The sequence below is a fragment of the Suricata suricatta genome, chromosome 11 (assembly GCF_006229205.1).
Source record: "Suricata suricatta isolate VVHF042 chromosome 11, meerkat_22Aug2017_6uvM2_HiC, whole genome shotgun sequence".
NCBI classification, from domain to species: domain Eukaryota; kingdom Metazoa; phylum Chordata; class Mammalia; order Carnivora; family Herpestidae; genus Suricata; species Suricata suricatta.
Window position 1 is genome coordinate 13,380,769 of NC_043710.1, and position 16,919 is coordinate 13,397,687.

General features: G+C 36.2%; 1 protein-coding gene and 1 pseudogene across 1 annotated transcript; both read right to left on the reverse strand.

Annotated features, from left to right (window-relative positions):
- Positions 1-1,399: 1,399 nt before the first annotated feature.
- LOC115307032 (olfactory receptor 8K3-like) lies at positions 1,400-4,591 on the reverse strand. The gene is made up of 2 exons (XM_029957661.1): positions 4,529-4,591; positions 1,400-2,359 (listed from the first exon to the last, which is right to left on the reverse strand). The coding sequence occupies exon 2, from the start codon at positions 2,339-2,341 to the stop codon at positions 1,400-1,402; it is 942 nt and encodes a 313-aa protein (XP_029813521.1). The 5' UTR covers positions 2,342-2,359; positions 4,529-4,591.
- Positions 4,592-13,361: 8,770 nt separating this feature from the next.
- LOC115271683 lies at positions 13,362-14,298 on the reverse strand (annotated as a pseudogene).
- Between the last annotated feature and the right edge of the window lie 2,621 nt (positions 14,299-16,919).

Consider the following 16,919-nt stretch of genomic DNA (forward strand, 5'->3'; position numbering starts at 1 on the left):
AACAAAAAATACAGGATTTGGGGAGTGTTCTGTAGAAAATATATCCAAAAACCACACCAACTATCTACATTTGACATCACATTATCACAGACTAAATCATAGAATTTTCTTTTTTTGTCTTCTCCAGGCAGTGGCAGGATCATCAAATCAGTGTAGTTAAACAATGTACCCTGATCAAAATATAGTACACTCTCATTTGAAATAAATTTGTCGAAAGTCAGCAGAGTGAAAGAGGCAACACTGTTATTTATTATAGAATAGACCTCATATGCAAACACACACAAACAACTAGAACATGACTATTAAACAAAACTTATCCTCATTCTTCAGAGAGATAAAGTGTAACTTTGTTAGACAAAAATAAGCATTTAAGATTCCAGATCTGGGCAATTGGTTGGCTCAGAGTTAAGGGTCTAACTCTGCATTTCAGATCTCAGAGGTCCTGGGATCAAGCCTCGCACTGGACTCCATGCTGACAGTGTGACACCTACTTGGGATCTTTCTCTCTCTCTCTCTCTCTCTCTCTCTCTCTCTCTCTCTCTCTCTTTCTCTCTGCCCTTCCCCCATGCTCTCTTTCTTTAAATATAATTTAAAAACTTTAAAAATTAAAAAAAAAGAATCAAGATCAAGCTGGTAAGAGAAATTAAAAAACCTGAAAATGTCTGTGACAGACCCCATGAAAGCTAATTCAATTGCTATACCCACTATCATGGACAAATGGGAACATTTAGTCAAAATTAGATGCTGTGGTCATCTTCTGGATTGTTGAAATGCCACCTGTGTGTAGTCTGTAGTCTCTCTGGAGCTTTAGGAATGACACTAATGGGGCTCATGAGGAAAGACTGCTCATGGAGTGGAAATATTGGGGCACATTCAGAGGACTGATGACTTCAAGTTGGTGCAATACAGATGTGTTAAAAGTACAATTAGATGTGTTTTAGACTGTTCATAGAAGCCTATGCAGGCCAATAGAAAAAAACGTACTCACAAAAGAACACATCTGCACAGACACAATACATGGGCATGGGAACATTTATTGTGATAGAGGAGAATAACATAGGAGTCATTTTAACTCTTTCTGTGCCAAGTAGTCTTCTTCACTCCCACACAGCATTCCCTACACTCCTTGCTTGGTGAGAGTTATAGACCCTGGCTCATTCTTGTACTAACACTTTGCCTAACTATGATGCTTATAATTCTTGCCTTTCCCTCAAGAATGAAATATATATGTGTTATTTCACTGTATGCTGAACACTTCAATGTATGTCTGTTAAACAGAAGTAAATCTCTAGATACATATTATGAACTCATTTATCATTGATTTTCACTCTGAAACAATAAATAGAAATGTGTAATGTTAATAATCTATTTCATAGAAACCACATAGTACACAATAAACTTAAGAAAAGGTGCTGCATAACTTTTTCCATAGCCTATGGAAAGCATATTTTACATCTCTGTTCCTCAGGCTATAGATCAAGGGATTCAGCATGGGGATAACAAGGGTGTAAAATATGGATGCCACTTTATCAGTGTCAAAGGAATGACTGGACTCAGGCTGCACATACATAAATATCATAGTCCCATAGAACACTGTGGCCACTGTCAAGTGGGACCCACAGGTAGAAAAAGCCTTGTGCCTCCCCTCAGCAGAGTGCATCCTGACGATGGCTGCCAGGATCAGCAGGTAAGACACAACAACCATCAGAAGGGATGACATCAAATTAAAAACTGAGAAAATCAAAATCATCAGTTCAATTTCATGTGTATTTGAGCACAGCAAGGATACCAAGGGAAGACAGTCACAGTAGAAATGATTGACAATATTGTAGCCACAGAAGGATGAAGTAAAAATATTTATGTTGACTAACAGAGACACAAATGTGCTGTAGAGATAGAGGATTGCCACCAGCACCTGACACAGCCTTTGTGACATGATGACTGGATAGAGCAGAGGGTTACAGATGGCCACGTAGCGGTCATAGGACATAGCCGACAGGATGAAAAGCTCACTAATGATGAATATAATGTAGAATGCTCCCTGAGTGGCACAAAAATAATAGGAAATTGTGTTTTCTTCCACAACAAAACTTACTAACATTTTTGGCCCTACAGTTGTTGAATAACCCAGATCAATGAGAGCCAGGTGCTTGAGGAAGAAGTACATGGGTGTTTGCAGTCTGGAGTCCACTGTGGTGAGCATGATCATGCCCAGGTTGCCCACCACTGAGACTGAGTAGATGATGAGGAAGAGTCCAAATAGTGGAGCTTGCAGTTCAGGACGTTGTGTAATTCCCATGAGAATGAATTCATTCAGCACTGTCAGGTTGTGCTTTTCCATCCAGCTTTACTAGTACATCTATTTTGGATAGAGATATCATCACAGTCAATAGATATCATTTACTATGTCCTGAGAGACGCTTTGGTATGTCAAACTAGTATAAATAAGATACATCCAAACTGTCCCATTGAGGATATTTGAAAACAAACCATCTCCCACATAGAACAACTATATATATGTAGAGAAATGGGAAGAGGTCAGTAGTTCTCAACTGGAGACATTTTACTATATAAAGAATGCTTTCCAATGTCTAGTGACAATTTGACTGTCATATCCAAGAGTTGGGATGCTGCTGATTTCTAATTGTTAGACACCAGTTAAGCTGCTTAATATCTTCATCTATCCAATATCTAGGCCATGATACTATTCTGCCAGGAATAACAAGAGTAACAATGTTTAGAAACGCTTTTGATATAATTAAAGAAATGCATAATAGATAGATGTTTTTATTGTTGGATAGATAACAAATAAAGATAAGTATATCTGGATAGTAAAGGAAAAACAAAAAAAGTTAAACGTTTAGGGATTAGATATATGTGTTTATTCTAATAGTCTTTACAGTAATTTTTCTACTACATATGATAAAATCTCAAAATGACATTTATAAAATACATCAATAATATGACTCAATACATATGTCTATTATATATTAAGGTTTTTCAATGTTTATTTATTTAGTTTGGGAGGGAAGGAGAGAGAGACAGGAAAAGAGAGAATGTTAAGAAGGCTCAGCCCCGTCAGTGCACAGCCGGATGCAGGGCTCAATTCACAAATCATGAGATCATGACCTGACTCTAAATCAGGAGTTGGCCACTTAAGCAATTGCAGAATCCAGGTGTCCCCATAATAAAGATGTTAAACCAAAAATTCCCTAAACATAAAGTCCAGTACTCAAAACATGGTCCTATGAAAGATATTTTGCCTAAGGTGAAACTGACTGGAAAGTTAGTATACTTGCAGATATTTGACAGCTGTATGAATAAGTAAAGTATAACACATCACAGTGGGAATTGGTTTTGTTTATATGGTGAAACATACCAGGAGGTACATGTATGGAGATATAGTTTCAGTTGTATCTCATTTTATAGTATATCCAAATGTTTGTTTAGGGCAAAAGATGCAAGTTATCTAAAAGTCTTTATTCACATATATAAAACTGATGTGTCCTTCATGAGTTTTAGATAGGATAAATGAAGTTTCAGTAATTTAATCTGACTTTGTTACCTGGAAATAGTTCTCAAATATCAAGTACATTATGGGATTTTGTTTGTTTGGTTGCTTGCCCGCTTGGGTGTTTTTTTAGTGATAGTAATTTACCTGAAATGCTTCTAGTTTCTTTAGTTATCAACCCACACATTCTCTGGATTGGGACTGAATTTCTTTGTCTGTCGTGTGAATAGGTGAGGAAGTGGTTTAGTAGGACATACCTCACTACCTATTCCATGGCAAAACTTGAATAATCATGTTGTGACCTTTGGATTACATATCCTCTAATTTTCTCATTAATTTTAGTATCATTTTAAGATAAGTGATTTTGATATAAATTTGCTTAGAATGTTATTCTTCCCCTTATGACAATTTTATTCAAATAGAGACATACTAATTCACATGTAACAAACCAGAATCACTTTATCGAGAAAAAAACTAAAGGAACATGTTAAATTTGGAGGAAGAGAAGGTTACAGCAGTGATTTGACATAATGAAGTTTCATGAGAATTCCCTTTGAATTAGTAGATATAACACTTAAGGGAAAATAAAAGTTGGATGTCATCATGATATATAATAGCTTAGAGAAAAATACAATTATAAAACATAAGATATACATGGATCCCAGGATGGGAATTGAAATCGTTCTCTCCACTAAGTTCACAAAAAGCCCTTCAAGCTGTGTTATAGCACCTAATGCAGATAAACATGTATATAACCCCAAAACATGTATCCTAATATCCCAAAACGCCACAGATAAAATATTATGCTAGAGTGGGAGATGGAGGGCATGTTAAGGTAAGGGAAGTATTTTTGGTTTAAAAAGGTGTGGGCATCAATGCTTCTCTTTTAAGAAAAGGAGGGGCAATAGTACTGTCTGCAATAAAATTACAAAGTCAAGGAATCGATATGCAGACAAAAACATACAATCCACAACTTTACATATGAAGCTAATTATATGTAACTTTCACATAACTTACCTGAGCCTTCCTTAGACATGTGTGACCTTTGGTGTTCCTCACCGCTGTGATGTACATGTCTTTCTTAGAACAGAAATATGATAATGTGTATCAGAAGATGACAATATTGGAGAAATATTCAGCAAATGCAATAAAAAACAGTATAAAACTTGGGTTTTGCTTGCTTATTTCCACATTGGTTTTTTTCCCCTTCACAATCATGGGAGGCTAAGAAAGTACACAGTACTTTTTGAGTATCGATTTTTCTGTGAGGTGAAGAAAAATAACAGCATTTCCTCTCACCAGCGTTGGAGTCTATAAAAAAAATCACATTACGTTTACATAGTTACTGTCTCTGTTGAACATTTGATACTTAATGTTTAAGCTATATTCTTTGAGATAATTACTCCTGCTTTCTGTCTGATCCTCCTGGAAAATGAAGAACATTCTGTACATCATTCCATTACCATAAAACTTGTGATTAAAGGTCTCCTAATGTCCAAATAAGGCTTTACACTCCACGTTGTGGGGTGATAACCCCTTTTTTCCTTATCAAGACATCAGATGGTATTTGTATTTGTATGTTTAATTAAATGATCATTAAGTACGAACTTATTTTTGAGAGAATCACAAGATGTGTCCAGAGTCACTAAATAATCATTTGGAAAGACATCGAAATGACAGATATGACCTGCTGTTTCTTAATTTTGCCAAAATAAAAAATTTCATGTCTCTTCAGCTGTGTACCATTTGCTCTTAGTTTTGGGTCCAGTTGAGGTAAAAGTACTTATATTGAGAGTAAGTGTTGTATAACAGTAAGAAAATGAAGTTTCAAATATGCACAGAAGCATTAGCCTCTCACCATGTGAAATCATTCAATAAATTAATACGAAGGAAAAAGGAGGAAATTTCTACTTCTGCTCAGACACTATGGTTACTGGAAACTAAAGCAAATGAAAGCAGAAATGGTCACACTTTGCTAGGGTTTTGCCAGGTAGGTAAAGTGAATCTTACCAAACGTCACTGAGACATTGTGAATATTTGGTAGTATGAGACGCCACACAGATTGTCTATTGGTTTTGCTCGTTAACTGAGCCTCTGTCTTGTATTTCTTAACATGGCATATTGAGAAATATTTATGGATTCCCTTCACTTTTTGAGACTCTCCCTTGGGAGATGCCAAACAATTTGCTTATGCTGGCGAGAGCACATGAGAGCATTAGAGAGTGCCTGGAGGTTGTCCATTAGCAGGCAGAGGTAATTTGTACTCACCAGAAAATCGATTATCTATCTATTGATCTATCTATTATCTATGCATCTATCTATCTATCCATCTATCATTATCTATCATCTATTATCATCATCATATATATTCAATCACCTGTTTATTTATTCATCTATCATCTATTTAACTATTTATTTATTATTTATTATTTATTTATTTATTTGTTTGTTTGTTTGTTTCACTCCAGTTTTCACCATTACTTAGCGTTTCATTTACACCACATAGGACTCTTTTTTTTTCTATTATCGATTATTTTAGAGAGAGAGAGAGAGACAAAGTGTGAGCGGGAGATAGGCAGAGAGAGAGGGAGACACAAAATCGAAAGCAGGCTACAGGCTCTGAGCGGTCAGTACCACGGATGATGTGGGACTTGAACTCACAACCCATAAGATTATGACCTGAGCTGATGTCAGATACCTAACCTACTGAACCACCCAGGCGCCCCCACACCACATTGGACTCTTGATAAAAATGTGATATACTTAGGGTAGGCTTATCAGTTTTTCCATTTCCAGAGGTCTCCTCAAATTGGTGACATAGTGGAGAATTAATAAATTCCGTTCTATTCCGTTATTTTAAAGTTGTATGTGTAATATGGCGCCTGGGTAGCTCAATAGGTTAAGCGTCGACTTCAGCTCAGGTCTGCTGACAGCTCAGAGACGGAAGCCTGATTTGGATTCTGTGTCTCCCTCTCTCTCTCTGCCCCTCCCTCGTACATGCTCCATCTCTCACTGTCTCTCAAAAATAAACATTACAAAAATTAATAAATAAAATTGTACTTGGAATAAAAATCATACATTAAACAAATGTGGCTCATTGTTCCCTTGAATTTCATTTTGTTTTCCTTGTTACCCTTCTTTCCAAGGCATATATTTCCTATATGTCCTTCTCATTGCATAGTCAGTTGCCATCACTGACTAGTTACCACCTCTGTTTTGATTTTGTTTTTCTCTTTAATGTCACAGTGCAGTATTTTACTCATTCCCTTGTGTCCAAGGTATTTCAATTTTTCTTTCCCACCTTGAAACATGCTCTGTCGTACTTGATTTATACCTAGATTATCAAGTTATCCTTGCAAAAATATTTTACATATATAACTGTGTATATGCAGTATACTATGAATTTTTATGCTGCATTTGTCACTTTAATTATGTACTGTGGATAGATAATATGGCACTTTATGCTTCTTTTTGTAATATAAGCCATGACACAAATTTAACAAAATTTACTCATTTTTTAAAATGTATAGGTGTTGTGTGTCCATTATCATTACATCATTACAGTGTACAGCCGCGATGAACACCTCTGAGTTTGTTTCCTTAAAATTATATATATATAGATTCTTGATAAGAGGCAGTTGAATAGACTCATTAATTTTCCTAAATATTTCAGATGTATTATCCCAAAATACTCTCAAATTAATAAATGCAGGACTTATCCTGAATCATCCCTTTCATGTCACATACATAAGTCATACCCTTCTTGTTAAATGTGCATTTATAGGATTTTATAATCCTATACTTATGTATCTTTCATGTAATTTATTAGACTGCCTCCTCCCTTTTACTTTCAAGTTGTAAGGACACAAGTCTGATTCAGCCTTCCCCTTTACTTAAAGGGGAAGGTGCCCGCTTTTCCATATGAAAGGGCGCACATTAAGGAGGGACAACTCCTGTGGTGCCCAATCAGGAGAGGCCAGCTGACAACTTTGACCTTTCTAGGGGCGGGCCAAGTCACGCCCTACGTGAAGGCCTAGTCACGCCCTACTAAGGGTCCTGGGCCCACTCTGATTGGTCAATAATTTAAGTGTTGTGATTGGCTCCCACAACTGCCAGTATTGATAGGGGGGTAGGGATTGAAGAGCTGTTCCTGTGTCGTCATTTCCTGTAAATCCCCCTTCCCAAACTCATAGAAGTCCTACCCCGCCTTTGCTGGGGCTCTCCCTCCACGTGGCCAGCGGGTTGGTGGAGTCTGTGAGCCCGAGCTTAAGCCTGTAATAAAGCCCTTTGCTTCTGCAGGCATGACTCGGTCTCCCTGGTAGTCTCTGGTCTTTTTTGGGGGGCGATATTACAAACTTGGGCATAACAAAGTTACTCAGAAGCATACATTTCATTTAAATAATACTTGTATTACTTAATGTATGTGTATATATACATATGCATATATGTTTATATATAAATATATGTGTGTATATATATAGCATAAAATTGGTAAGTTTTTAAACATTTTTTAATGTTTTATTTAATTTTGAGACTGAGGGAGACAGAGCATGATTGGAAGAGAGGCAGAGAGATAGGGATACACAGAATCAGAAGCAGGCTTCAGACTCTGAGCTATCAGCACAGTGCCAGACAAGGGGCTCAAACCCACAAACATGGGATCATGATATGAGCCAGAGTCTGAGGCACAACTGACTGAGCCAGGTGCCCTCAAAATTAGTAAGTTTTGACATATATATATACTGATGGAGCTGTAAATAACTTCAAGACCCAAACACATCCATCTCTCCAGAAATCTGTGTTCACACATGTTAAACCCATTCTACCCTTCCTGCCTCCTAATCCACCACGACAACTTTAATTTGCCATTTTCAAAAGTTTTTATGTTCAAATAATAATAAATTAACAGGAAGTGATAAAAAAATTGTGCAGAGAAGTCCTGTGTAATCTACACCCATTTCCCCCATGAATTCATCTTGCAACACTGTAGTATGATTTCATGACCAGGAAATTGACATTGTTGTAACACACATTGTTCAGATTTCACAAGTTTGGAATTACTGTTTCTTGTATTTGTGTAAATGCACTGCTCTGCATTTTAACCCATTTTCACATTGTTTCAACCACCACTACAGTCAAATTGTAGAACTATTCAGTCTCCACAAATTTCCCTTTTGCTATCCCTTTAAAGCCACACTGTATTCCCACCTCTTGGGTATCTGTTTCTAACTGTTGGTGACCACTCATATGTTTTTCATTATCATAATTTTGTCACTTGAACAAGTTTTTATAAATACTACACCATCAATAGTTTTTATGGATAGCTTCACACTTTTGAGGTCCACCCTCATTTGTGTGTGTGTATACCCTTTGTTCTTTAAGGTTGCTGAATAGTAGTCCATGGTATTGGGGGTACAATTGTTAATCCATTTAGTCATTGAAAGACATTTGGATTCTTTCCAATTTTCAACTATTATGAATACAGATTCTATAAACATTTTCTTAAGCTCATTGTGTAAACATATATTTGATTGTTTAAGAATAATTTCCAAGAATGTGATTACTTGGTTGTTTCAACTTTGAGTTTTGCTTTAGCAATAAAGTAAAATTTGATTTTCCACTTTATCAATGTGTACTTATGTATATTATTCTCTTGATGTCCTGTATCTAAATTCTTTGCCTGTTCTTAATTCCTATAGAGATTTATCCTTACACTTTTGTCAAAATATATCATAGTTTTACAATAAGTTGCAATATATTTGGGGGTATACTTTGTGTAAGATGTATGTCAACACTATTTGTTTGTTTTTTGTCTGAAGACATTCAGTGATTCCAGAATAGTTTTTTAGGCAGGGGCGGCCCAGTGGTGCAGTGGATAACGTGTCAGACTATGGATCAGAATAGTTTTTTAAAAACAAGTTATCCATCTTCATGGAATTAGCTTTGTACTTTCATGAAAATTTAGTTGTACTTTTAATGAAAAGTCTATTCTGGGTTTTCTATTCTCTTCCATTGCTTTGGATGTCTTTCTTTCCACCTGTGCTCCACAGTTTTGATTATTATATGGTAAGCCTTACCATGAAGCAGAGAGTTTCTTCCATGTTATTTTACATGTTTACATGTAGTTTAGCTATGCCAAGTTCTTGATGATTCATTACAGTTTCGTATAAACTCAGCCATATCTATAAAATACCTTGCTGCAATTTTGTTTGGATTGTATTACCTATAGACCTGTTGAGTCTTCCAATTTCTGCACCCAGTATGTCCCACATTTTGTTCAGAAGTTTTGTGATTTCCTTAATCAGCATGCTTTTCAGCATCCAGATCCTGCACATGCTTTTGAGTTTCATTATAAGTGTATTTCATTATACTTGTGTGATTACACTTGATCTTAGCCAAAAGACCAAGAAGTGATATATATACAATATATTCCTATGTTGACCTGGTATCTTTGTTCTTTCGCGGAATCCCATGACCTTGCTGAATTCACGTTTTGACCGGCTGATAACCTGAAGTTTTCTGTTAGACAAAATGCCAGTTCTACAAAGGGTCTTGTTTCTTCATTTCCAATCTCTATGCCTCTTATGCCATTTGCTTTCACTATTTGGAACTTCTCATATGATCTGTTTTCTGTAACTATAGATGAATCTGCATTTGAGGTTTTTTTTGGTAAATTTCATGTTAGATTGTTTATACTTTTATGTCTGATCTCCTGTCTCCATTTCTTTGCATAAAAATTTTGAGAGTCATCCATATTTTTGTGCATACCAATAATTTATTGCTTTTTATTGCTGAATGGTATTCACTTGTTTGGATATTCCATGATTTTCATACATTCTCTTGTGGAAAAACATGTGAACTGTTTCCAAAGTCTGATTATTATAAATCAGCTTTTTATGTACAGTCACATACACATATTTTCAATAGAATGTGTTGTCTTTTCTTTCAGGTAAATTCATGGCAGTGGAATGCCTAAATATAGTAGCTGCTTTTTTACTTTTTATAATGGTAAATTTTAAACCAGATGGTTTTCAAATATTTATACAATTTTAATTTTCCACCAATGATGTATGAAAGTTTTCATTTCCCCATATACTCACCAACAACTAGATATCCTTGATATATATAGTGTTGTCTTCCTGAAATTTAAACTGATATTCATAATTGAAAATAATTCTGAGCCATGTTTTCTGTTAATAGCAGTCCATGATGTGAAATGACTATTTCCTGGGAAGAATATCATTTTTTAATTTTTTTGACATTTATTTTTGAGACAGACCATGAGTGTGTGGCGAGGGGCAGAGAGAGAGAGAGACACACAGAATCTGAAGAAGGCTGCAGGGCTCTGAGCTGTCACCACAGAGCTCAACGTGGGGCTAAACTGATGAACTATATGATCATGACCTGAGCTGAAGTTGGACGCTTAACTAATTGAGACACCCAGGTGCCCCAGGAATATAATGCTGATATGTGTAATATATATACTTAGTAATGAGCTAGAGGCCATTTTTTTAAGAGAGAGACAAGGGGGGCAAGTGAGCAAGGGACAGAGAGAGAGAGAGAAAGAGAAAACAGGGATCCCTCAAAGTGGAGCTCATATTTTTACCTGAAAGGGGCCTCCTGTTCACCTGCAGCTGGGCTGGTCTTCACCCAAAGGGGCTAGAGTTCACCTGATGTGGGACTTGAACTCAATGAACCATGAGTCAGATTCTTTTTTTTAAATTTTTTAAAATGTTTTTTTTAATTTATTTTTGAGAGACAGAGAGAGACAGCATGAGCAAGGGAGGGTCAGAGAGAGAGGGAGACACAGAATCCGAAGCAGGCTCTAGGCTTTGAGCTGTCAGCACAGAGCTCCACATGGGGCTCAAACACAGGAACCATGAGATCATGACCTGAGCCGAAGCTGATGCTTAACTGACTGAGCCACCCAGGCACCACTATGAGTCAGATTCTTAGCCAACTGAGCCACCCATGTGCCAAATAGAGACTAACTTTTTTCAGCAAATGAAATATATTATTGAAATTTTAAGTCATAATACTTTATTTTTCGTTTTTTGGCTTACATTCTGAAGGCTAATCAAAGCAGTGGGATATTGCATTACTTTTACTTACCATTTGTTTTCTCAAATCCATATATTATTAATATTTCACTGTAACTCTGTCCAACCTACATAATCTAAGATACATGTATTTCCTTACATTTGTACAGGCTCAACTTAGCTATATGTATATATATATATTTTTTTTTATAACTAAAAACTAAACCATAAAGGCACTATTAAAAATATTTTTATACGACTCCCTCTCTCTCTCTCTCTATATATATATATATATATTCTGATTAATTATTTTATTTGCATTTTATTGGCTTCACAGTTAATTTTATTCCATGATGATGGACTCAGAAAATAGTCCAGTCTCTTCATGATGTAAGCAAGTCTTTTGAATGTAAAAAATACTAAAAATAAACAAAAAAATAAAGGATTTGCGGAGTGTTGTGTTGGAAATATGTCCAAAAACCACACCAATTATCTACACTTGACATCACGTTGTTCACAGTCTAAATCATAGAATTTTTTTTTCTACAGGCAGGGGCAGGGTCATCAAATCAGTATAGTTTAACAAGGCACCCTTATCAAAATATAGTACACACTCATTTGGACCAAATTTGTGGAACACCAGTCATGTGAAAGAGGCAACATTGTTATTTATGATAGAATAGACCTTATATGCAAACACACACAAACAACTAGATCATGACATTTATGCGAAAATTATTTTTGTTCTTCCGAGAGATAAAGGGTAACTTTGTTTGACAAAAATAAGCATTTAAGATTAAAGATCAGGTCACATGGTTGGCTCAGTGGCTTAAGTGTCCAACTCTGGATTTCATATCTCAGAGGTCCTGGGATCAAGCCTGGGATCAATGCTGACAGTATGAGCCTCCATGGGGTTTTCTCTCTCCCTCTCTCTCAGCCCCTCCCCATGCTCTCTTTCTTTAAATATAAATAATGAAACTTTAAAAATTTAAAAAAACGAATCAAAATCAAGCTGGTAAGAGAAATTAAAAAATCCAAAAATGTCTGTGGCAGGCCCCATGAAAGCTAATTCGATTGCTATACCAACAATCATAGACAAATGGGAACATCTAGTCAAAATTAGACACTGTGGTCATTTTCTGGATTACAGAAATGCACCCTGTATTTAGTCTATAGACTCTCTGGGGCTTTAGGAATGAATTTAATGAAAGTAATAACACTCATGAGGAAAGACCAGGACACAAAGACTGCTCATGGAATGGAAATATTGGGCAAATTCAGATGACTAATGACTTTAAGTTAGTGTAATTACTGAACCTGCTTAAAACTACAATCAGATGTGTTTTAGAGCCCCTGTAGAAACCTGTGTAGGCTAAATAGAAAAAACATACCCACAGAACACCTGCACACACACTGGACACTGGATATATGGACATTGGAATGCTTATTGTGATAGTTGAGAATAACACAGGAGTCACTTTAACTCTTTCTGTACAGGGAGTCTTCACTCTCATACAGTATTTCCACACTCCTTGCTTGGTGTTAAAGTTATCGACCCTTGAACCATTCTTGTACTTACACATTGCCTAATTATGATGCTTGTAACTCTTGTCTTTCCCTCAAGAATGGAAAATATATGTGTTATTTATTAACAGTGTATTTAGAGGACTTCAAACTATGACAGATGCAAAGAAGTCAGTCTCTAGAAGTATGATGAACTCATTTATCCTTGATTTTTCTTCTGAAGAAACAAATAGAAATGTTTAATGTTGACAATCTAATTCAGAGGAACCACAGAGTATACAATAAACTTAAGAGAAGTTATTGCATATTTTTTCCATATATTATGTAATGCATATTTTACATCTTTGTTCCTCAGGCTATAGATCAAGGAGTTCAGCATGGGGATAACAAGAGTGTAAAATATGGAGGCCACTTTATCAGTGTAGAAGGAATGACTGGACTCAGGTTGCACATACATAAATATCAGAGTCCCATAGAACACTGTGACTACTGTCAAGTGGGACCCGCAGGTGGAAAAGGCCCTGTGCCTCCCCTCAGTGGAATTCATCCTGACGATGGCTGCCAGGATCAGCAAGTAAGACACAACAACTATAAGAAAGGATGAAATCATATTTAAAACTGAGAAAATAAAAATCATCAATTCAATTTCATGTGTATTTGAGCAGAACAAAGATAACAAGGGGAGAGAGTCACAATAGAAATGGCTGATGACATTGTAGCCACAGAAGGATGAAGTAAAAATATTTATGGTGACAGAGACACAAATGTGCTGTAGAGATAGAGGATTGCCACCAGCACATGACACAGCCTTTGTGACATGATGACTGGATAGAGCAGAGGGTTACAGATGGCCACGTAGCAGTCATAGGACATAGCTGACAGGATGAAAATCTCACTAATGATGAATATAATGTAGAATGCTCCCTGAGTGGCTCACAAATAATAGGAAATTGTGTTTTCTTCCAGGACAAAACTTACTAACATTTTCGGCCCTATGGTTGTTGAATAACCCAGATCAATGAGAGCCAGGTGCTTGAGGAAGAAGTACATGGGCGTTTGCAGCCTGGAGTCCACCGTGGTGAGCATGATCATGCCCAGGTTGCCCACCACTGAGACTGAGTAGATGATGAGGAAGAGTCCAAATAGTGGAGCTTGCCGTTCAGGACGTTGTGTGATTCCCATGAGAATGAATTCATTCAGCACTGTCAGGTTGTGCTTTTCCATCCAGGTTTATTGGAAAGTCTATCCTGAATAGATAATCAGTGTAGTAAGTAGTTTTCATGTTATATCATATGGTAGTGTTTTATCCTGAATATAAGTAAAATAACAGTGTCAGGAGTCTAGGAAAGCAGTAGAAATTTATAGTATTATAATATTATATTATAAATGCATTTATAGAAAACCTACACTTACCTCACATAAGACATTGCTTATAAGATTGTGAACTTCTAATAAACTGCTCCATACCAAATACACACTTTTTTGGTGAGAAATACTGAATTATTTTAAGAAAAACTGTTAAGGGGCACCTGGGTGGCTCAATGGTTGAGCGTCCAACTTTGGCTCATTTCAAGATCCTGCGGTTCGTGGATTTGAGCCCTATGTCAGGCTCTATGCTGACAACTCAGAGCCTGGAGCCTGTTTTGGGTTCTGTGTCTCCCTCCCTCTCTCTCTCTCTGTCCCTCTCCTTCTCATGCTCTGTCTCTCTCTATCTCAAAAATAAATAAACATTTAAAAAAATAAAAAAAGAAAAACTGTTAAGTGAACAGGAGAAACAATATGTATGTCGTTTAGGTGCAATGGTGAACGGTAAAAGAAAAAAATTACATTGTCAGTGCTGATTACCTGCATGAAAAGGGTGAAGGGCTTTTTCTGTTGAGTTCAACATCTAGACTTTTCCTCTTGAGTTTGGCAAAGCAAAAATTTTTTTTCATAGTTTACTATCTGTTTTGATGATCACATCATTGTTTTTTGAAGTGATACTCTTTAAGACAATTCCGTGTGCTTTCCGTCAGATTCCACTGGTAACTGAACATGCTGTACATTTACCCTCACTCTAAAACTGGATCCTAAATATTTCCTACCTCCAAATTTTCCATTTCAAATCTTACCATTGGCTGGAATTTCTCTTTTTGCTCATTATGAAATAGAAAATAATTTCACATTGTTATATATTGATTTAAATAACTATCACAATAGTTTCAAAAAGGGAATAAGAAGAATCTAGTCCCTAATGACTGAGAATTTAGATATCAGATGAACACTTGAACACTTTCGCTTTCATAAGTCTGCCATATATTTAATTTTTTATTCTTTTTAAAGAAATGTTTGGATATTTATTTATTTATTTTTTTTAGAGGGAGAGCGCAAGTGGGAGGTGCAGAGAGAGGCAGAGAGAATCACAAGAAGGCTGCACACTGTAAGCACAGATCAGGTTAAAAGGCTTGAACTCATTGTGAAATCATGACCTGATTGGAAACCAAGAGTCAGACACTTAACCAACTGAGTCACCCAGGCACCCCTATTTTTATTCGTGACACTTGATTGTGCACTATGGTCGCTCAGTTTTGACCTGTATTATTTGTATGATCAAGTTTTTACATGATTCATACATTTACATATGCAATATGGCAGTGACATTTCAAAAATGCTTATTAGCCTTTGTGAAGATACTTGAACAAGTAATCTAAAGAGAAAGGAGACCACTCTTATTCTGTCGTGCATTATCAATAGTAGCACACAGAAGCGAATCAGAAATCCTAATGTTTTGCTCTGCTTTGGCATGGAATAAAAGTGTTACCTTGTAAATGTCACCAAAACTCTTTGGATATTGATAGAACACAGCTCCACATGAGATATTCTGTTTACCTGTGTTCTAACATCTGTCTTGGCTTCCCCATGTGCTTCCTAAGATCTGAGATCGTTTTATGGATTCTTTTTTGTCCTCTGAGACTCTCCCTGAGGAGATGCTGAGCAATTTCTTGATCATCCCTGAAGCATTGAAAGCTTTACAGAATGCAAGGGGGGATGTTTATTAATTGTTTAGAACACTTTCTTCACAGCAGTGACAGAATTTTTGTTAGTTTGTGTATTACATTCATACATTTTACTCCTGATTAGCTCTTATTTCCCCCCCGCTTTGATCATTAATTTGATGTATGCATTTGGCTAGGCTCCAGTGCCCAGTTGTTAAGTCAAATATTCGTCTCTTTGTTATTGTATGAATATTTTTACATGTAATTAAAATTTAAATTAATAGACTTTGAATATAGCCATGTACCCTCCAGAATGTACGTGGACCTCATTCAATCAGTTGAAAGCCTTATAGAACAAAAAATGAGGTTCCCCAAAGAAATTATGCCCCAGATTGCAATATAGAAAATCTACCTCAGTTTCCCCTCTTTGTAGTCAAGACTGCGGTATCAACACTTGCAATGTTGGGCTAATCCAGATTTTGCCTTGCTAATCCAACAATCATATGTGTTAACTTCTCAAAATCTCTCTCTCTTTCAAACTTATATTATCATATATTGTATACAGTTATGCATTTACTAATATATAAAATATTTTACACATATGAAACACACACACACACATATACATATACATACACCTTATTTGGTCTTGTTCCTCTGAAGTACCTTTACCAAGACAAACATATAGGGAAATTGTTTAACATATGTTATCTGCACGCCGAGCTTGCCAGTATTCCTCCGATTCTACAATGGTGTCCTTAGATGGATGAGACAACAGACTCCTTAAATGGATGACCCATGGTATCCTTTTTACACAGTGTCCTACCGTATTATTTAAATGAATAGATGAGCTACAAGTAATAATATATT